We start from the raw sequence: 26,665 nt of genomic DNA on the forward strand, positions 1-26,665 counted from the left end.
ATCAAGGTCCCATATTATTTGAATTAAAAAAAAAATATTAGAAGCTAAAAAACACATCTTAACCAGGGGTGCCAATAATCATGGAGGGTACTGTAAATAAAAAATCGATGAGCATACACTATCAAAATATACCTACAAAAACAACATAGCGTGCCAGTTTTTGGGACCTTCCTCCAGGCATTCTAAAAAACAATAAAATTTGAGACCTGGCTGAGTATTTTATTTTATTTCTCTAATTAAATTACAAAAAATAGTCACTCGCACTATAAAGGGTTATGAACTGGCTATCACCCCCCCCCCCCAAAAATGTATGTATATATATATATATATATATATATATATATATATATATATATATATATATTAGGGCTGTCAAACGATTGAAATTTTTAATCGCGTTAATTACAGCTTAAAAATTAATTAATCGTAATTAATTGCAATTAATCGCAATTCAAACCATCTATAAAATATGCCATATTTTTCTGTAAATTATATACATATTCTGTAAAATGTTGGAATGGAAAGATAAGACACACGACGGATATATACATTCAACATACGGTACATAAGGACTGTAGTGGGCATTTCACTCTACTGTCATTTAAATCTGTCTATGCTGTCCTCACTCCGAAGCGTCTACTTTTTCCAAAGCTAGACAGCTAGTGAACGACGCCTTAATAATCAGACTTCTTCCTTTTTCATCTGATTTATTAATAAAATGGCCTCAAACCATTGTCCTCTTTAGACCATCGTAAAACTACAAAAAAAAGTACTCAAGCATTGCATTAGCAACAACGTTAGCTTAGCATGCTATACAAGTTCACTAAACATAAACAAAAAGCGTCTCATACAAAAAATATAACATTTCGCTTACTAACATAATATGTACATTCTTTACAACAACCATACTTACGGACAAATCTTGTCCAAGGATCATATAAGCACAACATTACAACGTAGGCGTTAGCCGGAGACGTTGTGCAGCCACATTGAACTGGCAAGAAAACAATAAACCATGTCGCAAAGCGACCACAAGAGTTCGCTGTTAGACAGTACAAAAAGCCTTGCTTTAAAACTTACCAAAAGGCAGAATACTGTCTGAGCGGGACATGTGCGTTAATTGCATCGAATATTTTAACGTGATTAATTAAAAAATTAATTACCGCCCGTTAAAGCGATAATTTTGACAGCCCTAATATATATATATATATATATATATATATATATATATATATATATATATATATATATATATATATATATATATATATATATATATATATATAGTATGTACAGCACTCAATAGAGCAGATAACACAGTTATTATTATAATCAGTTATGTTATTATAAGTCTTGGTACATGGGATGATATGCCAATTGATACAGGGCCATCAACAACCACAAGACAGATCTACAAGTCTGTGCATTAGGGTACCAGAAAATAAAGGCTTCCATTCTACTAATAGAAAACAAAAAAAATCACGTGACACCACTTTGTATAAGTCAATATGTTAATAAATTGCAGTTAGTGTATTTAGGTTAGGTGATTCCTAGAGAATAGCGCAAGATCGACAACATTCATTCTAGAGTGGTACATATTAAATAAATGTTTACATTTTAATCTGATTTGCAGAGAAATTTAACTCATTTGCTGCCATTGACGGTAATTGACGTCAAATCCACTTTAACTCTGAAGGGTGCCACTGAATGATCACTGAAGGTTACTCGACTTTTTCTTCTTTTGTTGTTGTATGTAAAGATTCCAAGCTGAACGGTGAGGCTGCTAATGCCGCACTTGCCAACGAGGACTGCCCTCACATCGACCAGGCCATATCTCCAGAGGAAATCTTCAGCCCCAGCGAAAGAGAGCGGCCCTGCTTCCTGGTCACTACGGCCGAGCGGCCCAACCACACAGGGGGCAGAGTAAGGAGGGGTACGTACAGTAACAGCCAATCACAGGCCCCTGTAAGATACTGACACGCTGTAAGGCCCTAGACAGGACACGGCCCTTTCTTCCCTTCTTTGCAGAGTGTTACGCACTCATGAAAACACACTTACACAACTGCAAACCTCTTAATGTGACACACCTTCACAGCAGCTGCTTCTCCTCCATCATTCCCCTTGGGAATTGTACATATAAGTTAAGACCGAGCACAATCACCACAAATGTCAATTATAGTTGTCTACATCTACATAATCTATTTTTCGATACCATGCATTATGTAATACCCCTATTTATTTACCAGTATGAAAAACTAAATAATTTGAAGATTTCTATGACCTACAATTTGCTGTCTTACATGCTTAAGAATATATTCATGTGCTATGTGTGTATCATGTATGTATGTGTGTTTAATGATAAATACCATGTGGGATCCTGACTATGAGTACATTGCTCTTGGCCATAACGGTGCATGAAGTGTCTTGCTGATGGGTGCTATCAGAATGGTGAAGGAGCACAACACATTTACAGATTCTTGAATTAAAAGTTTTTGATTTCGCACACAACGTTCCCAATGAAGCTACATGAGTGTTCCACGAGTAGCTGTACGCCATTTCCAACCTGAGGTGCCTACCTTTTATAGTGTTCTACTCCGAACCATTCCAATACCACCCGGTGCATGCCCTTTTACTCCGGATGCACTCAATGCATGGAGAAATCAGATCTGTCTCAAGTGTGAGTTGACCTCTCTCTTTGGAGACAAAAACAAGAAAGCAACAGGTGTAGTATTATCAACAAGGAGCACACACACACACACAAAAATCAACACTTATGTCATGGATCCAGTGCTGCAGTGTACTCAGAACATTCTCTGTTTTTCAACTGAAGGTTATGAAAAGCCTTGGAGCCTTAACAGCATGTCTGGCATGAGCGGGGATGCCTCTGGAGTGTCCTCAGTGTCCGCCCTGCCCTGCAGCCCACCCTGTCTAATGCAGCACTCACATTCTCCCATCCCATCCATTATGTAGCATGGTTGAGTAGCAGATACAATTCCAATGGAAGGCCAGTCCACAAGTCTTTTTATTGTTTTCTGTCAGATACCCCCCCAACCCCCAGTTTATTTTTTTTAATGCTTCGTGACACTTTCGTTCCTGCTTTCTCATTTTTATTTACCTTTTCCTGGAAAACTGTATCTCCACTGTTCTGATACTCCAGCTTTCCAAAGCTTCTCCCTGGTGGTGTCATCACATCCTAGACTAGAAGTCACACTGGCTGACAAATCTCTGTTCTACAGGCTAACCCCACTTTTTCCCTCTCTGTTGACTCCATTGCCTGTTGCTCTGTTGCTTTTGATCTCACATACTTTTTTATCAACAATTTTTCTTTGTTTTTTTTTAAATTTTCATCTGCTTTTGACAATTCTGTGAAAGAATTTCATAAGATGCAACATTATGCTGGACATTAACAACATATTGCTTTTAAAACACATCTAAAATGTACTATTTCCAGGTGTAAAGGATACACCTTACAAGTGCTTTGTATGTTGCAAAGTAGAGAGGTTTCAATTTTGAAAGCGCACACCGGACATTGTTATATGAGAGGCCACATCTGTGGGGAAAAAAACAGAAAAGAAAATGCACATAGAGAAATGATGTCCAACGCACTATGGAGATGGTGACGATTCCTTTGATACTAGTGATGGATAATGTCAACAGAACAAAACTGTTTGGTCCTTTGCATGAACTGCATGAGAAATTATGTTGCACAAGAAGCTAACTTAATTGCAGTACCTGTAAGCGAAAATTGTCTTTTAAAAGCATTGATAAGCTTTGCCATTTTTATGCATTTCTGAGACAGCTTTACAAGAGACTCAGTCATAGCAAGATTTTTATGTAGCTGCCATTCCTTGCCTTCCCCCAATACATTATACTTTATTTTACTGTATTTATTTGGCAACTGAAATTACTTCTCTTGAAGTAATTGGTACAAAGCCAGCTATAAAGCTGGTAGTGTGCATTTAAAATAAATAAATAAATAAATAAATAAATATAAAGGGTGTCCCAAAATAATGGATACTCTTTGACTTTAAATAGCTAATCTTTTTTTTTTTTTCTATTTCAGATTTCATTTTGGAGTAAGAATCGCAGATACTGTGCTTACGTTCGAGCAAAAAAAATTGTTTTGAAAACATTCTGGAAATATGAAAATAAAGTTGAAGTGGCCAGACGCTTTATGCGTTACTTCCACAGAGATGCCCCAACATGCGTCACCATTTCACGAATCGTAGCATAACTTTGAGAATCATGGGACCATCCAGTTCGTGAGATTGAAAAAAACTTTCAGGACGAAAAAGAACATCGACAAGCCCAACTAAAGAGCAAGATGTCATTGCTAATGTTCAGAGTTTTATTCCATATTAAGTTTTATTCCAGCGCTAGTTCATGCGATCAACAAAGATGTCCATGATCGAAGGATTGAATTCTGTGAGTGGTACCATGCGTGATGTGCAGACAATAACACGTTTTCACAGAAAATTATCTGGAGTGACGAACCCAAATTTATTTTGAATGGCTTGATAAATTGCCTTAACTGAAGTTACTGGGCACAAGAAAATCCTTATCTTATGGTGGAATGTCACTTGAATTTGCCTGGAGTCACTGTCTGGTGTAGACTTTCAAGCACAGGACTTAATGGACCTTTTTTTTTTCTCATGCACTGGATTCTCCCGATTCTCAAAGTTATCTACTATTCATGAAATGTGTTGGGGCATCTCTTTATTTCCAGAATGTTTTCAGAACATTTTTTTTTTTTTGCTCGAACATAAGCCCAGTGTCTGCCATTCTTACTCAAAAATCAAATCTGAAATAGAAAAAAAAAATAGCCATTTAAAGTCAAAGAGTGTGTACATTATTTTGGGACACCCTGTATAAATGATATATATTTATATATATGGCGGAAAACACTCAGGTGACTTGAAGTTCATATCTGAGACCCCCAATTTGACCAACTTTCAAAATTGTCCGATATGCACGTGTGATACATCATTGGAAATCTTAAAATCTCAATTTTCTGGGGAAAGAAAAATTTTGAACAGGAGGGAATTTTAAAAAATATATTTTTTTAAACAGCAAAACCCTATCTGGAGGTGACACCACGCGAGAGCAGAATTACAGACGCCATGACTTTAACGAGATATTATCGCGCACTTACCTTGTTTCGATCCAAAAACTCCATCTAGCATTTATCACTGAGTGTCAAGACACAGCTGTGAATGGCCGCAGCTGGATTTTTGGGGGATTTTATGGGTGAAACATGGTAATATAACAAGGGTCGCGATGCAGAAAACGCAGACATCAAGGAGTGGTCAAGATTTTCTCTTTCATATATTTACCCTTTTAAAAGTTTTTTTCAATTTTTTTGGGTGGATCGATTATTTATCATCCAACATATCGGAGAAAATGCAACAGTAACAAAAAACAAAAAAAAAAACAAACGATAGTTATGAGGTAGATATTGTATCGGTGACTTTTTTACAGACACCATTTTTTTTCATTGTGACGTCATTTGTTTAAAAGTTTAAAGTATGCGGGTGAATAATTTTTTAAAGTCGTTTTTTTTTTAAACAAAATATTAGACATCAATTAATGATTCTAAGCTTAAAATGACAGACATTTTGAATAAGAAACATAATTAATTACCTTTGTTTTATGGCTGGGTTGAAACAAAAGCGGTTGCGCGACATCGGCAAACGGGGGTTTCCAGAGTAAAACGGACAAATTGAAAATAGTTTGGGGGCTTCATGCACAATGAATCTGCTATGGCAGCATATAGAAATATAGTTCTATCAACCACAACAGTTGTTTTGGCTTAAAATTCAGCAGTTTCTTAGAAAGAGGAGTGCAAGAGCAGAAACTGCTTTTTCAGTCGTCTGTGTTTTCCGCCATATATAAACAGTCTGTCGCAGCTGCTATTATGGCTAAGATGCAGAAATTAGGCATGAATTTTAACAATGGTGCCTTTGTACCAGGTAAGGGATTTTTTTTAAATCACTTTTTTGACACAATATTACTAAATTGGTGTAGCACAAAGAGTGTGTATTCTGAATTCATTTTACAACATGAATATGACCTTTTGGTTATTATTTCAAAGAAATCCAGCCAATATTCATTTGAAGAAAAAAACAATCTGGATAAGGAAGCACAAAAATAGTACAAATGGAGGGCCGCTCTAAAAAAACATAAGACATATGTACAATATGTATCCAGTACATAATATGATAGAGATGTCAAGAAGAGTACAAAATGTACTAAATGAGCTAAAAACTATACTTTTGCTCTTGTGGTTTCATATGGTCCCAATAATTATACGCAATTTTCTTCAAGGCACTTTAACAGATTTTATGTTGACAAATTTTGACAATTTTTTTTCAAATAGTTCAGTACACAAGTCCGTTTAGTCTGGATGAGAAGAGTTTTACATTTCAATTCATGTCTTTTTGTGGTGATTATTGGACGTTACATATTAAGAAAAAAACTTGTGAAGATATGTTGTAAAGAGATACCGGTTGGGGGGAAAAATACAAAACAGTATGGGGTGTGGGTCTTCTTGGGGAAAGGTAATTGCATGTATTTTTATTTATGCAACAGAAAAGTATTCCAATAAAAATATGTACAGACAGTCCTTGCATGAAATAAATTTTGTACTCAATGAGCGTTTAGACTCCATTTTTATTCAGCAGCACATGCATACACATCTTTCCCTTTGTCTATAATTGTGTATGGGTACTGAAGGAAAAATTTTTTAAAAAATACAAAGGTGACGGTGAGAGCATGACCAAAAAAAAAAAGCACGCATGACAATGAAAAATATATCTCAGACCATCGAAGGCCGCATGATCGGGCATGTTTATTAACCGACCGACTCTGAGTCCGGACCAGACAATACATCTTTGTCTGATGCCTTGGCTACGCATGGGAATACACATGGTAAAGCTGTCTTTACCATGAGCGACTAATGGAACACATTTTCTTTATCTTCCAAGTGTCATTTCACCTCTCCCTACGCCGTGGAAGTATCAGCCATCACCATCAATTCCGACATTAAACATACTTGGTGTAGTAATTTATTTTCATTATTGTTTTTGTATATGTTTTTAGAGACCCAGAGACAGCACCGGAGCAGACAACCAACTGAGTCAGTTTGTGTTATGAACCATGGTGTACCGACCACTATGTGTATGACCCATAATGGCCCATCACCTACCTGATAGTGCTGTAGCATTGTTGTGTGTATTACTTAGTACTTTTAAATGGGTGTGACAGTGGCAACCAGAACACCACAAACTCAGCATAGATGTAGCACTGAGGACGTTTTGTTGTCAAGCCTTATGTAGCTAAGTATCTGTGACTGGTTACTGTGTTGTAATCTGTGTGCCTATTTTCCGTTTGTGCCAGTTCTGTAAATACGCTTTCTTTGTGTGTGCTGACGTTGTGTGTACCAATGTTTTGGAGTGAACATCAACTATTGTGTGATTCCTGTGTTGAAAGTCAAAAGTGGTCGCTCGGATTTTAAATCATCTTTTCACTGTCACTTCACTCTGAAACACGCCGTAAAATTTGCACACTCATGCTCACCTCTTTTCAGACTTTTGCACTTTTTTGCACAACTTTAATTATTCCTGTGATTGTTTTTTTGGGGGGTGGTGGTGGTGGTGGTGGAAAATCTCCACTCATACTTGAACTCCATCTCTACCTTGAATTTCAAGGGCATTATTGATCTACATTTGCTGTTGAAAATAGTCTTAAGACTCCCTGTTTAGGCTTAAATTGCATTAAACATACGCCAAATTGATATGTATTTTAATGAAGGAAATATACAGTATATTCCAGTGTTTATTCCCCAGTTGATAATCAAGTAGAAATGTATTAAAGTGTAATATTTTCAAGGTTCAAATTACAGTAGTAATGCCTTTACTACCAAATGCCAAAACACTATATACTGGACAAGTGCCTCTTTCGTGCAAATTCTTAAAAACGCAATTGTTTAACATGATGCAATTTAATTTCAACCAATCCGCCAGTCAATATTGACTGATGGACTAACATCAACGCAATGGCAGTGCACAAGTAGACGGATACAGTTGATATATAAAGTTAACACCTTCTGAAAAAAATACAAATTTTGAAAATAAATGCAATTTATTGGAAAACTATGCTGTCTTTTTGATAAAAATGAAATTAAAGTAAAAGACAAGACCTTAAATGACCTTCATGTGAATGATGGTTGTTCTAAATATGCAAATCACAAATTTCTTAGAACTGTGAAAAAATTGTGTTTAAACACAAAAAAATGCACCACTTGCAAGCGCAGCCATTGTGACAAATGTGACATCAGTCATGCCACCCACCTGCAGCGCACAAATGCTGGTATACTCAAAACAGGTAAACACTAGCTTGCAAAATAGGCACTCGTTAAAGTTTCTGCACCTGTGCGACGTCTTGGTCTTTCTCCTTTCTCTGTCTGAGACTCAGACGTAACCTACTTGTTCTATTAAAGTCTGTATTGGCCATTGACGGTGTATAGCACAGTGTGTGTGACGAATAGGTGGGACAATCTGAGATACACACATTTGATTGGCTAAAATTTTGATGGCATTTTAAAAATGTCTGACAACGGCTATTTTGCCCAGTTCCAAATATTAGCTATTATTTACATTTTTCGCCACTTTTACACATCGGGAAAATGAAATTCTGCCTTTTCAATTAAACAAGATTGTTTTTGCTGGGATACACTTCATCAAGGTCTTGTCTTCATCTTTAATGAAAGTCCAAAAACAGTTCAGTTAAGTGTCCAGTTTGCAGCATAATTGTGCACTAACTTAAAATAGTAAGGCAGGTTCAAGTTAAAACGAATACGTGCGTAATGGGAGGCTGGTCCAGCTTTGATTTAACTACCAATCACAATTACTGTACAAAAGAAAAAAAAAAGTACACCTTTGATGAAAGACATGAAAAAGTAAGGATACGTTTTTTTCTTTTTTTAAATTGGCATTTACCATGTGTGTGATAACTTTTTATATGCACAGGGACCCAGTGTGGATCAGCAGTGAAAAGCAAAAAGTATCATAACGAGTACAACAACTACAATAGATATGTTTAAAAAGAGCTATAGTGGTTTGTGGGGAAAAAATTGGAAGTAAAAGGGACCAACGTTTTAACAAACAACTACAGTTACACTGCCAATCAACTACTGGGAACTCTGTGTTGGTCATTGTGTGGCACATACAAAATTCCTTCAGGAGCGTTATCACTGAAACACACAGAAAATCCAAGTTATTGAATGTGTGATGTTGAGTGAGATTTAAAGACTGTGTGAGTGTTTGTGTTTTGAACACCGTGCATTTTGTGGCTAGTTCTCTTAGTCGGGTGTTCAGTGGTAGTTTTGATTGGTTTGTTGGTTCCGGGTTTTTGCTGTCTTTTCAGAACATTACAGTTCAGACTTGTACAAGAAATAGTGTTAAATAAAATCTTAAAAAAAAAAAAAAAAAATCAAATGACATTTTCAAGGGGTTTCGTTTATTCATTGTTTTCAAAATCTTGATTAAAAGAAGATAACATGTTAACGCCTATTCGTGTACAGGGTGGGGAAAAAGCACATCCACACTTTGTTTGTATACATATATCTCAAATAAAATCAGCAATAAATACAATTAACTTAAAACCTAATCCAACATGGGTCTTCCCATTGCCCTTGACCTGCACTTGGTCCCAAGGTACTGCACTGCAGATCTCTGCATTGCTTATAAATATGCAAGCTGGGTCAAATGCAGCGGGCAAACTTCCCCGTGAGGAATAAATCATGTGTAGCGCATTAAAGTAGCAATAAGACCAACATTTCTGAATCTGGGTGTTACCACAAAACAAATTAAAAGTACTAAGTCCAAATGCCACTCATGCTCACGATGAGGACAATAAAAACACTTAGAATGAAAGGATGAAGCTGTACATTCAGGCCTATCTCTCAAATCATCCTCAATGACTTCTTTGATTCAAGGTGGGCAAACATGGACAAAGAGTCAGGCAGGTGTAGAAATGGTCACGTCAAAGAAAGATACAGTGGGGCAAATAAGTATTTAGTCAACCACCAATTGTGCAAGTTCTCCTACTTGAAAAGATTAGAGAGGCCTGTAATTGTCAACATGGGTAAAACTAGCCATGAGAGACAGAATGTGGGAAAAAAAAACAGAAAATCACATTGTTTGATTTTTAAAGAATTTATTTCCAAATTAGAGTGGAAAATAAGTATTTGGTCACCTACAAACAATATTTCTGGCTGTCAAAGAGCTCTAACTCCTTCTAACGAGGTCTAACGAGGCTCCACTCGTTACCTGTATTAATGGCACCTGTTTTAACTCATTATCGGTATAAAAGACACCTGTCCAAAACCTCAGTAAGTCACACTCCAAACTCCACTATGGCCAAGACCAAAGAGCTGTCGAAGGACACCAGAGACAAAATCATAGATGTCACCAGGCTGGGAAGACTGAATCTGCAATAGGTAAAACGCTTGGTGTAAAGAAATCAACTGTGGGAGCAATTATTAGAAAATGGAAGACATACAAGACCACTGATAATCTCCCTCGATTTCGATCGATCAAAATCTCACCCCGTGGCGTCAAAATGATAATAAGAACGGTGAGCAATAATCCCAGAACCACATGGGGCGACCTAGTGAATGACCTACAGAGAGCTGGGACCACAGTAACAAAGGCTACTATCAGTAACACAATGTGCCGCCAGGGACTCAAATCCTGCACTGCCAGACGTGTCCCCCTGCTGAAGCCAGTACACGTCCAGGCCCGTCTGCGGTTCGCTAGAGAGCATTTGGATGATCCAGAAGAGGACAGGGAGAATGTGTTATGGTCAGATGAAACCAAAATAGAACTTTTTGGTAGAAACAAAGGTTCTCGTGTTTGGAGGAGAAAGAATACTGAATTGCATCCGAAGAACACCATACCCACTGTGAAGCATTGGGGTGGAAACATCATGCTTTGGGGCTGTTTTTCTGCAAAGGGACGAGGACGACTGATCTGTGTAAAGAAAAGAATGAATGGGGCCATGTATCGGGAGATTTTGAGTGAAAATCTCCTTCCATCAGCAAGGGCATTGAAGATGAGACGTGGCCGGGTCTTTCAACATGACAATGATCCCAAACACACAGCCAGGGCAACAAAGGAGTGGCTTCGTAAGAAGCATTTCAAGGTCCTGGAGTGGCCTAGCCAGTCTCCAGGTCTCAACCCCATAGAAAATCAGTGGAGGGAGTTGAAAGTCCGTGTTGCCCAACGACAGCCCCAAAACATCACTGCTCTAGAGGAGATCTGCATGGAGGAATGGGCCAAAATACCAGCAACAGTGTGTGAAAAGCTTGTGAAGAGTTACAGAAAACGTTTGGCCTCCGGTATTGCCAACAAAGGGTACATAACAAAGTACTGAGATGAACTTTTGGTATTGACCAAATACTCATTTTCCACCATGATTTGCAAATAAATTGTTTAAAAATATAACAATGTGTTTTTTTCCCACATTCTGTCCCATGGTTGAGGTTTACCCATTTTGACAATTACAGGCCTGTAATATTTTCAAGTGGTTGACTAAATACTTATTTGCCCCACTGTATCACCTGTGATTATTGACATCAAATTAACGGCCTGGCTAGAGAAATGATGACCACTGAAATATAAATCGTTTACCCACACAGAGATATTTATGACCCACACGTGCTTTCCCCTCTTGTGTACAAAAAAGGAAGGTCTGATGAAAGTCGCATTCCTCTTGTGTACAAAAAAGGAAGGTCTGATGAAAGTCGCTGTATAATGCTCCACTACGGGAGAGTAATAGGCCTAAGATAATCATTCAATTCATTCACAAAAGAAGTCTATATTCGGACTTTAGGTGAAATGATTCATATTCTCCACACACACCGCCACAGAGTGTCCGGCCCCGCAGCCAATGACAAGAGGTGTGAGGCCGGGAAGGAGCCGTGGCTCAAAGACGTCGGCAAGCGAGCCGTCTCCGCACATTCCATGTTCGTTCCAGCCCCAGGAAAGGAGACGCTCCCCTGAGAAGGAGAGGGATCGGGGGTCAGTGTGGCAACATGTGAGCTAATAATAGCAGCCCGGGGGTTGGTGAGGCAGAGTTGCATAGAAGAAAAATCAGAAAACAAACATACACACACGCTGACACCCAGTCGGTGGGTAATAAAGCCTCCCTTCTCATCACAGCTGGACAGCTTGTCAGTGGGTGTGGTCAGGGCCGCATCGCCGGGTAGACACGTGCCATGGCAACACAGTTACCTAATAGGCGCCATTACCATGGCAACAGAAGCGAGCTTGCTTTCTCAAGGGTAACACATCCGCCAGCTCCCCCAATCTTGCTGTCGTGTGTCTTTCATGCTTTGTCTCTTCAAACGGGAGAGGAGCATCGGCGGGGCGGATTTGGATGCGCGTACCCAAACATATGCCAGCGAGCAGACCAAGATGTCATACCAGCAAGCTTATGTCCGTGTGACACTCTGCCAGCAAGGACTATGAAAATAAATGCCTGGCAGGCATAAGATAAGGCATTTACTTATAAAGAAAAACGTTTATGTTCAGAGTGAAATTTCAGTTTCGAAGCACTTCCTTCAATAGTATTCAGATTCCTATTTGTGTGCTATCTGTGCTTTATTCATGAACTCACTGACAGGAGCATACCGCACATCAGTGTTTCCATGGCAACAAAGTGCTGCACTTTCTGCACAACAAAAAAGGATTGAAATCAAGACGCTCAAACCAAAAGCAATATCCTTGTCAATGCATCCAGTTTTTAAGGGCTTTATGCTCGGCTGTGTGAATGTCAAATAACTAACACCATGAATGACCATGAATGTTTTTTTAATGAACCCAAAATTTTTTTGTTTGATTTCAAAAAGACCACAGTTGGACCTTCTCTTACTTCTGACCATGAATCCCATACAGTGGTTTGAAAAAGTATCTGAACTTTTGGAATTTCTCACATTTCTGCATAAAATCATTATCATATGTGATCTCTTCTTTGTCAAAATCACAAAGATTAAAAAAAAAAAACCTGTGTCTGCTTTAACTAAAACCACCCAAACATTTATAGGTTTTCATGTTTTAATGAGGATAGGATGCAAACAATGACAAAAGGGGAAATAATAAGTAAGTGAACAATCACATTTAAGATTTTTTTCCCCCTGGGATTTCTGGCATGAATCACTGTCTATAGGCCATATCACAGCATCTCAATGGGGTTCAAGTCTGGACTTTGACTCGGCCACTCCAGACCGTGTATTTTGTTCTTCTGAAACCATTCGGAAGTTGATTTACTTCTGTGTTTTGGATCATTGTCTTGTTGCAGCATCCATCCTCTTTTTAGCTTCAACTGTCTGACAGACGGCCACAGGTTTTTCCTGCAAAACATCCTGATAAACTTTTGAATTCATTCTTCCATTAATGATTTCAAGTTGTCGAATCCCTGAGGTAGCTTAACAGCCCCAAATCATGATGCTCCCTCCACCATGCTTCACAGTGGGGAGGAGGTGTTGATGTTGGTGAGCTGTTCCATTTACCTTCCACACATGACATTCTGTGTTACCCCCAAACAATTCAACTTTGGTTTCATCAGTCCACAAAATATTTTGCCTAAACTTCTGTGAAGTGTCCAAGTGCCTTTTTGCGAACATTAAACAAGCGACCTCTTTTTTTTTTTTTTTTTTTAGACAGCAGTGGCTCCCTCCGTGAATTCGTCCCATGAACACCATTCTTGGCCATAGTTTTACATATAGTTTATGGGTGCACAGAGATATTGGACCGTGCCAGTGATTTCTGTAAGTCTTTAGCCAACATTCTAGGGTTCTTTTTTACCTCTCTGAGTATTCTGCGCTGAACTCTTGGCGTCTTTGGTGGGCGGCCACTGAGATGGTTTTGTATCCTTTCCCAGCTTTATACAAATCAACAATCCTTGATCGCAGGTCTTCAGATAGCTCTTTTGACCGAGCCATGATGCACATCAGACAATGCTTCTAATCAAGACAATTCTTAACAGTTGTGTGTTTTATAGTGGGCAGGGCAGCTTTAAACCACTCCCCTGTGATTGGGCACGCACCTGACTTAAATTGTTTGGTAAAAATTGGTTTCAATTGCTCTTTAAGTCTCCTTAGGCATAGGGTTCGCTTATTTTTCCCTCTTCTGTAATTGTTTGCATGCTATCCTCATTAAAATACGAAAACCTATAAATATTTGGGTGGTTTTAGTTAAAGAAGACACTTTTTACATCTGTGTGATTTTGACAAAGATTAGATCACATTTGATGGTGTTTTTATGCAGAAATGTGAGTAATTCCAAAAGGTTCAGATACTTTCTCATACCACTGTAAGTGAGGAGCACTTCCTCAGGTGTTAATGGAGGCACAGCCCGCAACAAATATTATAAGCGGCATGCAGCTCTTGCTTAGTTTCCGCCTGACCTACTTGAGCACCAGAAATAGCAGCACTCAGGTCTCAACTTCCAATCCTGTTTTGCTATTTCATTGCTCCTGGTGCCGCCACGCTCAAGACGGATAGACGAAACGAGAGCCCGGCAGAGAAGGGGAGTAGCGTGAGGTTAACTTCAGCGCTCCCTTTGCCTGTTCTGCACTCTCAGGATCTAGAGCAGGGGCTGTCAGAGGGTGGCCAACACCAAGCATTTACATTATTGTGAGGCTTTCCACCTCTTATCTTAACTACTGGCTGCCATTGACTGTGTTGGACAAACTAGAGCTGCTTTAAAAATGAAGTGTTTTTTCAATATTTATCTCATAGTTAATTTGACTTATTACCACTTACAGCAACTGAATTCAAGAAAACTGAAGAACAACCTGATGGATGTTCATACCCCTTAAATGTTATTTATAAGGGCAGGAATTTAACGTGTTAATTATGATAAATTAATTAAAAAAACAAACAAAACACATCTTTAATCAAACTTTGCATTTCAAGCAACATGGGACCTTGTTCACGGTTTGCACAGTCCTTGGTATACCGATTATGCTGCCGGATTTCGAAACATGGGGGCAAATTTCTTTAAAGAAAAAAAAATCTAGTGACTCGAATGTATATTACACTCCAGTTGAGGTCAACTGTAGCACTAAACACACATAGTAAATATTCACTGAGCATTAATTAAGAAAATATGTTTCATTTTTCAAATGCCCCCATTGACGTATTGCTATTATGTAATGGAATACGCCTTTCAAGTGCTAGCGAAAATCAGCATTGATGCACCTTATTTAACTCTCTCAAGAATAAATGTTAACACATACAAATGCCATATTTATTGCTATGTCAATCAAAAGCTATTACAAAAAAAAAAAAAAAAAAAAAAAAAAAAAAAAAAAAAACGATATCAAAGAACGCATTATTCTTCCTCTATCAATGTGGGTGCTTCTCTTTTCTTTTTTTATATTTTTAAAAGTTCTTGCATTGTTGAACAATCCATTTACTTTATATATATATATAAAGATATATATGCAGTGATATTTTCTGTTTTATTGTTTTGAATGTTGATCTGATTGAATGCATTTGTCAAGAGTTAACAATATTTTTGCTTGGGTATATTTGATTTGGTTGTCAGGAACAAATAGTATTGCACAATTAAAATGAGATTATTCAATTACAAAATCACTAATTAGATTAATTTTACTAATCGAGTCAAACCCTGATCCCATGATCATTCGATGCCTTCCAAATTGAAACTGATTATAAGTCAACGGCAATGAATGAGTTTAAATCAAAAGTCGCTCTGTTGGACTGCAAAGAGCAAATAAAACCCCCTTTGGGCAACTAAGAAGATTAGATAATATTGCTTCCTCGACACACACTAAAAAATATTAATCATGTCAAAATACAGTGGGGCAAATAAGTATTTAGTCAACCACTAATTGTGCAAGTTCTCCCAATTCAAAATATTAGAGAGGCCTGTAATTGTCAACATGGGTAAACCTCAACCATGAGAGACAGAATGTGGAAAAAAAAACCCAGAAAATCACATTGTTTGATTTTTAAAGAATTTATTTGCAAATCATGGTGGAAAATAAGTATTTGGTCTATACCAAAAGTTCATGTCAATACTTTGTTATGTACCCTTTGTTGGCAATAACGGAGGCCAAACGTTTTCTGTAACTCTTCACAAGCTTCTCACACACTGCTGCTGGTATTTTGGCCCATTCCTCCATGCAGATCTCCTCTAGAGCAGTGATGTTTTGGGGCTGTCGTTGGACAACACGGACTTTCAATTCCCTCATAACAAGAACGGGGAGAGGTTTTTTTGGACCGGTCCGGTTAGGCCAGCGCCATGTAAAGACGTGTGTCGGTCGAGCTCCCACAAGAATACTTCACTTTTGACTCAATGCTTTAATCGACAATCGCCAACCTAAAATAAGCTCCTGACTCTCGCCTGAAAAATCATTTGCTCACTGCAAATCGAATTGTGGGCATAATGGCTCCTAAAAAGCCCAACACATGAAGCGAACAAGATCCGAAAGCCGGCCCCAACGCTAGCTTCCCTAGCCTAACCGCTTTGGAGCCAATGGAAAGCAGTTCGGGGGACCGACAAATCTTAGAGGCTATAAACGGACTTAAGCGAGAGTTGCTGGACAAATTGGAGGAGAAAGCAGCCGAAACTCAAGCAGAGGTACGCAGCGCGATTGGCCTTATCAATCAGAGGCTAGACAAGTCCGAAACCCGCACAACAGAGCTGGAAAGCGGTGTCAACGCCCACTCGGACGCGATCGCTGCTTTGGAGTCCAACCTCTCTTTCCTTACGAAAGAGTTAGTTTTGCTGAAAACGAAATGCGACGACTTAGAGGGGCGCTCCCGTCTTTGTAATGTGAGGATCACCGGAATAAGAGAGGGAAGAGAACACGGTCAACAACCTTCTGAGTTTGTTGCTAACATGCTAAAAGACGCGCTGGGCTTGGAGGAGCCGCCATGTTTGTACAGGGCGCACCGGACTCTTCGCCCCAGACCACAAGCTGACATGCCACCGCGAGCTTTTGTCGTGAAATGCCATTACCTCAGGGAAAAGGAGCTACTCATGAAGAAGGCAGCTGAATCTGGAACAATAACTACCCACGATGGTGACCACATCCGTATCCTGCCCGACTACACCCAGGCTGTGAGCAAACAACGCGCTGCATTCACCGAGGTGAGGAATCTGCTTCGTGGATGTGGCGGGGTCCGCTATGGGCTGAGATACCCGGCTACACTTAGAATTACTACCACGGATGGGCAAGAACACACCTTTAAAGACCCTAAAACGGCTAAGGATTTTGTTTTGAAATAACTAGTTAAGATTTGATTTCCCAACCACTCGTGACTCGCGGGAGCGAACAGATCAGCCTTGTTTCAACTGTTATTTTGGGCTGTTATAATTCCTCAGTTAATAGCTTAAATAAATCGTCACTATGTTGAGTTAAAATCTATTGATATTTTTGCTTAGATTCTTGTTGGGAGCTTACATGGTAAGCAATGAAGGCTAGGATGAACATTCGTCTCTTTTGGAGACCCGTTTTGGTTTATTTTTTAAGTTGTTTTTCTGCCTTTTTTCGTGTTGTGTGTAAGCAGTGTAGGTCCCCTGTTTGTCTTGTTTTGTTTAGTCTGGGTACGATCTATCTAATACAATGTGCTCTATGCTCTTCAATACACGTATTATCACGCTTTATATATGCCACCGTTTAACAGAGGCTTTAACTCCCTGGTGAGCTGGAACGTACGGGGGCTTAACAACCCTATCAAGCGTAACAAAATATTCTCTCATTTATCTAAATTACAATGTCATATTGTTTACCTACAAGAAACCAAATTACTTAATAAAGATCATGCAAGATTGCTAAGAGGCGGTTTCACGCAATGTTTCCATTCAGATTTTAATAGCAAATGCAGAGGGGTTGCAATTCTGATACATCGAGATGTTCAATTTATAGAGACTAAAACAATCAGGGACAAAAATGGTCGCTTTGTAATTACGCAAGGTCAATTATTTAACCGACCAGTCGTCTTAGCAAATGTCTATGGCCCTAACTGGGATGATGCCACATTTTTCTCGTCTCTTTTCTCTCTGCTACCAGATCTTGACTGCTATGATTTAATATTGGCTGGTGATTTGAATTGCACTTTGAATCCTGCTCTTGACCGGTCTAGCTCTAAATCCACGGCATTTAGTAAATCTGCCATTTGCATTAATGAATTTCTTGATGCATATGGAGTAGTGGACCCTTGGAGATTCAGGTATCCTACATCTAAGCAGTTTTCATTCTTCTCCCCGGTACACCAAAGCTACTCCAGAATTGATTATTTTTTGATCGATCAAAAACTATTACATTTGGTGACTCAAGTGGAATACGCCAGCATTGTGATATCGGATCATGCACCAGTCATATTGCAGCTGAACTTTCCAGAAAATGCCCAAATTATTTTTGGCGTCTAAATTGCAGATATTTGTCAGATGACAAGTTTGTTGAATTCATCAACACACAAATTGACCTCTTCTTGGATCTAAATGAAACACCAGGGATTACTTATTCCTTAATTTGGGTGAACTTAAAAGCTTATTTAAGGGGACAAGTGATATCCTATATTGCCACAGAAAATAAATTAAAGACAAAAAAGAGCCTCACAGCTAATGGATCGTATTAAAGAAGTAGACCAATTACACGCAATAAGACCCACAAATCGCTTATATAAGGAAAGAATCTTGCTCCAAACAGAATTTGACTCCATTACCAACAATAGGGCCACTGACCAGTATCTACGATCCCGTCTTACTTTTTACGAACATAGCGATCGCGCTGGCAAGCTGTTATCTCACCAGCTAAAACAGTCATCTACTGCAGGCTTTATAGCAGCAATTAAAGATGAACAAGGGCGTATATTAACAGACCAAAAAGCCATCAATACAGAATTTAAATCATTTTATGAAAAGCTCTACTCCTCCACAGTATTTGACCAAACTTCAACTGAATCATTTTTTAATGACATTAACTTACCCACGCTACAGGAGGTGGATAAAAAATCACTTGAATCTGATATTACACAGTCCGAAATTAGTGATGCCATCAGAAAAATGAAACCTGGGACTGCTCCTGGCCCGGATGGTTTTCCTATAAGCTTCTTTAAAAAATTTAAAACCAAACTAGTTCCACTCGTTTAAGGTTTGTGAAGAGATTCTTGATAAAAAAGTCCTTCCGGAAACTATGACACAAGCAACAATTTCTCTCCTATTAAAAAAGGAGAGAGACCCTTTGCTCTGCGAATCATACCGCCCAATTAGCCTCCTGAACTGTGATTACAAAATAATATCAAAAGGGTTAGCAAGTAGGTTAGAAAAGGTATTATCAAAACTAATACACCCCGATCAGACAGGATTTATGACTGGTAGGCAAATTTCTGACAATCTGCGTCGTGTCTTGAATGTAACTTATCAACGAAACGACGCCTCACCACAAGTTGTGATCTCTCTAGATGCACAAAAAGCATTTGACAGAATTGAATACAATTTCCTATTTGCTGCACTTAAGGAATTTGGATTTGGCCCAGTATTTCAGTCTTGGATTTGTATTTTATATGCGACACCGCAGGCTTCAATACGAACAAACAAAAACGCGTCAGATTTCTTCCCTCTTTTCCGTGGGACAAGGCAGGGCTGCCCATTAAGTCCCTTGCTTTTTAATATCGCTATTGAACCTTTGGCAATTATGCTTAGAGAAACTGCCCAGTTGACTGGAATACAAAGAGGAGGACAAATCAACAAATTATCTTTATATGCAGATGATCTTCTTCTCTTTCTTTCTAATCCACTCAACACTATCCCTTTAGCTCTTGCTGTTATTACTAAATATGGACTAGTGTCTGGCTATAAGTTAAATCTGTCCAAAAGCGTACTATTTCCAATTAACGAAAAAGCCCAACAATTGAATTTCCAAGGCTTCCCATTTAAGGTAAATAAAGACCACTTTACTTACCTAGGTGTGGAGGTTACTTATAACTATAAAAGATTATTTGAGAATAATTTCACTAAAGCACTTAATAAGGTCAAACAAGATTTAAAGAGATGGTCAAATCTGCCTCTGTCCCTGGTGGGAAGGATTAATTCGGTAAAAATGTATATATTGCCCAAATTTCTTTATCTGTTTAAAATGATTCCAGTTTTCATTCCTAAAGCCTATTTTAAAGAATTGGATAAACACCTGTCAATGTTCATTTGGAATAAAACTACACCTCGAATTAGGAGAGAGTTCCTGGAAAGAAAAAAAGAACATGGTGGCCTTGCGTTACCAAATTTCCTCTACTACTACTGGGCTGCAAACATTCAAATGCTATTATTCTGGCTAGAAGATGGCTCAGAGCCTGATTCCCCACCATGGGTCATGATGGAAAAACATTCCAGCGAGCCAGTCTCTCTTGGTTCCCTAATATGTAGCTCTTTGCCACTGAGTAAAAATAATTGGACAAACAATGAAATTGTACGTGGCTCCTTAAAAATCTGGTTTCAGTTTAGAAGACATTTTCAATTCAGGTGCGCTTTAACTGCAACACCCATTACTTCCAATGTCCACTTCGCACCATCACTTATTGATCCATCTTTTCCGCGATGGAAAAAGGGAGGTCTATCGTGCATTAAAGATCTCTTTAGAAATGACAAATTTGTTGCTTTTAACCAACTAAGAGAAGATTTCGGCCTGTCACAATCAGATTTCTTTAGATATGTACAAGTTCGTAGTTATGTGAAAGAAACATTCTCACTTATTTTACCACCTAAAACCTGGCTTGACGACTGTTTAGAATTGGACCCCTCCATTAAAGGTGTCGTCTCAGCTCTTTACGACAGGATTCAGAGTGCGGCATCTCCATCATTAAATCATTTGAAACTCAAATGGGAGGAAGAGTTGGGCGAGCAGTTTACCGATAACACCTGGCAAGCTGCTATTAGGTCAATCCATTCATCATCTATATGTATAAGACATGGTTTAATCCAGTTCAAGATTCTTCATAGGTTACACTGGCCACCAAGTAAAAATTCAAAACTGCATACAGGTGCCGATCCAGCATGTCCAAGATGTGGCCTTACCCCAGCTAATTTGAGCCATATGTTTTGGTTGTGTCCCAAGCTTTATGCATTCTGGAGAGAGATTTTCAATGCACTGTCCTCCTTATGCAACAAGGATATTGCGCCAAACAAAATATGGGTGGGGGGCGCTACTTCGCGGTTTTCACTTATTGCGGCGGGTTCTGGTCCCCATTAACCGCGAAAAACGAGGGATCCCTGTATTTCTGAAAAGCTTTAAGAAGCAGGACTCATTCCCACCACTCGTCGGGCCGGTGTTGTGCCGACACCGGCCGTCAGCTCAAATCCAAGCCGAAAATAACGCGTCTCCGGCGGACGACGGGAGCGATGTGAGGCGCCACCTCCATCCGAGAGCATGCCGCTTAATTTGACTCAACAGTGTTTCTTCGTTTATATTACCGCTAAATGCACAAGCTTGACGCCAATTTAACGGGAGCTATTTTTTTTTCATGGGAGATTTGGCTAGCTCTGGCAGTGTTCAACGCAAGCTGCAACGAATGGCAGTAACTTTTTTATATCGCAAAATGTGAAAACGATTGAAACCATTACTCACCAAATTCAATCTGCTGGCAAATACAGGCAAATGTGTATGCTGCGCTCTGGTCTGCCCCGGTGTGGATAAGGCCTGCTTTTTGTTTTCGCAGCTATGCAATGCCACCCAAAGGCTCTCCGAGCACTCCATGTACAGTAAGGAGTGCGCGCGTTTGGAATAATGGAACGCACCTTGGGCCGATGATTGGTTCTCGTCAGCGAAGCATCTAGATTCTAGAAGGATTTGCTGACTGTCCAAGTGTGACATTTTTTAAAGAACCGATTTCTTAAGTGCTCAGTTTACGTACTAAGTTAATCACATGATGATAATAATAATGTAACGTTGATAATAGTCAACCGTTTTATCAGATTGAAATTCTTTATTTGTGGAAACTTATTGAACAACACGACTGCTATCTGCCGCAGCCAACGCACATATCTCCCCCGCCAGAACAAACGTAAACACGGAAGGCACGTCCCTCGCTCTCCCGCACCTCCCTTACCCCTCTACGTCATGCGGTGCATTCAGGAACACATGCTAACACCCTCGCCACATTATAACTCGATTCGTTACAATAATAATAATTAAATAAAACCTCCCGACCCCCCCTCCTCCTCCCAAAAAGAATTTCTCCTCAGATCTATGCAATTCACGTAGGTCGCCATTTTTTACTTCAAAACGGCGAATTTCGCCGAAAGGTGAGAGATTTTCATGACTGTATGTGCCCCTCATGAAATACTCTTGGGTGCTGCCCAGTTCTTCCTACCTACCCATAGAGCCTGTGCTCCCCTGAATCTTGGGAGTGGAATCATCAAATTAAGTAGCCGTATCTGATATCCCAGACTATGTACTTGTGTATGGTTAGTCTATGTTGTTTGAGTGTGTGCACTGATTGCTGCTTCAGTGTCAGTTTTTGGATAGCATTAATAGTCTGTTTTTGTTTATTCTATGTTGTTCTATATTGTTTATTATATGTTGCTTTGTTATGGAAAAACCATTAAAAAGATTTGAAACAACAACAAGAACGGGGAGCAAAAATCCCAGAACCACACGGGGGGACCTAGAGAATGACCTACAGAGAGCTGGGACCACAGTATCAAAGGCTACTATCAGTAACACAATGCGCCGCCAGGGACTCAAATCCTGCACTGCCAGACGTGTCCCCCTGCTGAAGAAAGTACACGTCCAGGCCCGTCTGCGGTTCGCTAGAGAGCATTTGGATGATCCAGAAGAAGACTGGGAGAATGTGTTATGGTCAGATGAAACCAAAATTGAGCTTTTTGGTAGAAACACAGGTTCTCGTGTTTGGAGGAAAAAGAGTTCTGAATTGCACCATACCCACTGTGAAGCATGGGGGTGGAAACCTCATGCTTTGGGGCTGTTTTTCTGCAAAGGGACCAGGACGACTGATCTGTGTAAAGGAAAGAATGAATGGGGCCATGTATCGAGAGATTTTGAGTGAAAATCTCCTTCCATCAGCAAGGGCATTGAAGATGAGATGTGGCTTGGTCTTTCAGCATGACAATGATCCCAAACACAAAGCCAGGGCAACAAAGAAGTGGCTTCGTAAAAGCATTTCAAGGTCCTGGAATGGCCTAGCCAGTCTACAGGTCTCAACCCCATAGAAAATCTGCGGAGGAAGTTGAAAGTCCGTGTTGCCCAACGACAGCCCCAAAACATCACTGCTGTAGAGGAGATCTGCGTGGAGGAATGGGCCAAAATACCAGCAATAGTGTGTGAAAAGCTTGTGAAGAGTTACAGAAAACGTTTGGCCTCCGTTATTGCCAACAAAGGGTACATAGCAAAGTATTGATATGAACTTTTGGTATTGACCAAATACTTATTTTCCACCATGATTTGCAAATAAATTATTTAAAAATCAAACAATGTGATTTTCTGTTTTTTTTTTTTTCCACATTCTGTCTTTCATGGTTGAGGTTTAACCTTGTTGACAATTACAGGCCTCTCTTATTTTCAAGTGGGACATCTTGCACAATTAGTGGTTATCTTAATACTTATTTGCCCCACTGTAACAACCTGAAACTTACAACTTAACAAGTCTGCAGCAGGGTTCGCAAAAATCAATTTATCGTATTTTCACGACCATAAGGCAAACCCAAAAGTCAAAAAAATTCTCCAAAATGGATGGTGCGCCTAATAATGTGGGCGCTTATTGTGTGGACTGAGTACCAACATGTGTCCGTCTGACTGAGCAATTTTTGAAAAGGCAGACGTATGTGTGAGCCGTATGATAAACTTAAAGGGAGACGGTCACGTGTGATAGGGGGCATGCCCCCAGAAGCTGTAATGTTTGAGTGTGTGTGTTAGGCTAAACAACATTGGTTTGGCGAAGGACCCTCAAAAATAGCATCTATTGCGAAGAGGCACACTTACAAAGCCCAGTTCAAACTCAATACAATCACCCAATGCGAAACAAAAAGAAACTGCCACCTATCATGATTTTTAAGAGGATGACACTGCCTAAAGTAAAGTTTCCCGCCGGAGTCATTGCCAAGGCCAATCAAAAGGGCTGGAGAGCTGAGGAGAAGATGAGAGTGGCTTAGGAAAGTGTACGTGAAGCGATTGGATGTTTTTTTTCCACGCGTCACCATCCCTGTTGATCTGTAACTCTATGCGCGACCATCTCACACCCGCTGTGAAAAACAATCTGATGAACCTGGAGCTTGCCATCATTCTGGGAGGCTTGACGAAGGAACTCCAACTGCTGGACGTCGGTGTAAACCGGGCGTTTTAAGTCAAATTGCGAGCAGCGTGGGAGCAATGGATGACGGAGGGCGAACACAGCTTTACGAAGACTGGGAGGCAGTGCCGGGGGAGTTATACCACAATTTGCGAATATATTGTGGACGCTTGGGCTAAAGTGTCTGCTTGCATTGTTGTCCGTGCTTTCATCAAATCATCTCTGAAGAAGAGGAGACGCACGGCAAGGAAACTGACTGAAAACGACAAGAGGGGAACCTGTTGTGTTTGATGGAGACCTAGCCAAGCTGTTCAATTCGGATACAGAAAGTGAGGAATTTGATGGATTTGTGGACTGATTAAGATTGATGTGAGAACTTTGTTTAATTCTTTAATAAAGTACAATTGAACTTAGTTTTGCGCCGGCTGCGTTAAAAAAAAAAAAAAAACTAGCGTATGCGTCCAATAACGCGGTGCGCCTTGTGTGTGCGGAAAAATATCACCCAAAAATGAGCCGGCGCCCTATGGTCGTGAAAATACGGTATATGGGGAAGGCTGGCGAATCTGGGTGAGTTTGGGCCACATCAAGTATTTTACAAGAAAGGTTTCAAATATCTCTTTATTACAAGTAATTGTAATATTGTAATATACTGTAATGAATTGTCATTCTTTTCAATCTCTATGAATGCCGGTTGAGAACATGAACAGTTCTTTAAAACATGAAGATGGCCGACCTTCTCTTCTCTCTTTGTGCTATTTTATATATTCTGCAGCATGCCTAGTTGAGTAATGCAATTCTTGAGCATTGAAATTTTCTTTGTGTCGTAATACACATCGGGCTCAACAAAAAAATATTCTTTCTCCCATTTTTCCTGAAATTGTTTGATAACCTTTATCTTTACAGCAGGAATGACTGGATACATTTTCCTTTCACTTAGTGAAACTTTGGAATTAACTTTACAAAATTTCAATCTGACTGTCACCAAATCAGGTTGGCTGGCTGTAAAATACTGTCCTGTGGGCTGCAATTGCCCATGGGTTTGAGACCCCTGGTCTACAGTGAGATGCATTTTACCCAAATTGTATAATTCCTTTGAGGTAGTAACTAAGAGGTAATAGGCAATTGGGTAAAGAGGCAAATCTAACAGTTTTAAGGTTGAATATTTCAACATTATAAACTTTTTTTCCAATCGCTGCCAGCACATCCCAGTTCAAATGGATTTGAGTCATTGGCAGACAATTAATATGACAAAGCAGTCAGACCAATACGAAGACTGTTGATGTGTTTTCTTAAGTAGTTTTAGTGTTTATGTGTGGTTATTATGCCAAAGTTACTGTGTGTTCAATGTAAAAACAGTTCATTTTTAGAGCAATTCTGGTTCAATGGCAGCCAATGAGTTAAATACTTGTATTTTTCATGTTATTTACTATTTAGTACACACTTGTGCATGATACGCACACCTAAAATCATCTTTCAAAAGCACATTTTTTTCATTTAACATTAGTATTCAGTATTCATTTCACAGATTGAGATCTTGCGGGTCCGTTTGGATTTTTTTAAATTAATTTTTTTAATATACCTATCTTATGAATGACACGGCCCACATTCAAAAGTCAAATGTGGGCATAAGCAGAAAAGTTGCCCGCCCATGCGCTAAAGCTTTTTGAGAGCTGATGCTGATGTCACGTTCCCACTCACTATTTCTTCATTTTGACAGCCTGTCTGAATAGTTTACAATGACGCTTTTAAAAATATCTGCATGTGCTTAGAAGAGACATTCTGCTTGTGTTTCAGCTTCCTCAGATGTATTTATATTCACTCTGATGTAACAACTGGGTCAGTGTTCAAACTTTAATGTGAGAAAATTTGGACTTTTAAAAATTCTTCATGCAACTTGGCGACTGTGGCAGGGAAAGAAAAAGGCACAATATCTTTTAATGTTTCATGAGAGTTGCTGGGTTCCCGTTCTGCAATCTGTAATATTTAGCTCTTGTGACACCCCTCTTCAATACTTCCAATAGTAAAAAGTCGCCTGTGAATGCATGCGTAACTAATTCAGCTCATTTACAGGCCTGTTCGTGTAATTGCATCTGTTGGTGATTCCCATTCTAAGCGAGCTGTAATTACTTCCTTCTGGAAAAGGCCACAAGATGAGGTGATGACCAGAGAAATCTTTGGAAGACAATAGAAGGATAAAGGATTCACAGGGATTTGTAATCTCTAATGTATTGGACAGGACAAATCTTTAGTAAATCTGTGATAAGGCAAAGGGATCGATTTATGTAATTTCTCGCTCGTTTAAAATGCTTGTAATAATATGTCATAGTGGCT

The 26,665-nt window shown here is 39.3% G+C and overlaps 2 protein-coding genes across 5 annotated transcripts in view; one reads left to right on the plus strand and one right to left on the minus strand.

Moving 5' to 3' along the window:
- The window catches only part of kcnc1b (potassium voltage-gated channel, Shaw-related subfamily, member 1b), a 48,286-nt gene extending 32,964 nt beyond the window's left edge, over positions 1 to 15,322 (plus strand). Inside the window, exons 3-4 of one of the 2 annotated variants that reach the window (XM_057835831.1) lie at positions 1,760 to 1,933; positions 7,099 to 15,322. In XM_057835831.1, the coding sequence (XP_057691814.1) occupies positions 1,760 to 1,933; positions 7,099 to 7,208 (284 nt within the window). In that variant the 3' untranslated portion in view covers positions 7,209 to 15,322. The other variant, XM_057835830.1, reaches the window with a different exon arrangement.
- Positions 8,171 to 26,665, minus strand: part of sergef (secretion regulating guanine nucleotide exchange factor) — a 42,122-nt gene continuing 23,627 nt past the window's right edge. The window contains exon 10 of one of the 3 annotated variants that reach the window (XM_057835841.1): positions 8,171 to 12,058. In XM_057835841.1, the coding sequence (XP_057691824.1) occupies positions 11,903 to 12,058 (156 nt within the window). In that variant the 3' untranslated portion in view covers positions 8,171 to 11,902. Of the gene's footprint in view, positions 12,059 to 23,632; positions 26,507 to 26,665 lie in introns of those variants that run through there. The other 2 variants (XM_057835839.1, XM_057835840.1) reach the window with 2 other exon arrangements.

The sequence above is a fragment of the Corythoichthys intestinalis genome, chromosome 5, assembly GCF_030265065.1.
Source record: "Corythoichthys intestinalis isolate RoL2023-P3 chromosome 5, ASM3026506v1, whole genome shotgun sequence".
NCBI lineage: Eukaryota > Metazoa > Chordata > Actinopteri > Syngnathiformes > Syngnathidae > Corythoichthys > Corythoichthys intestinalis.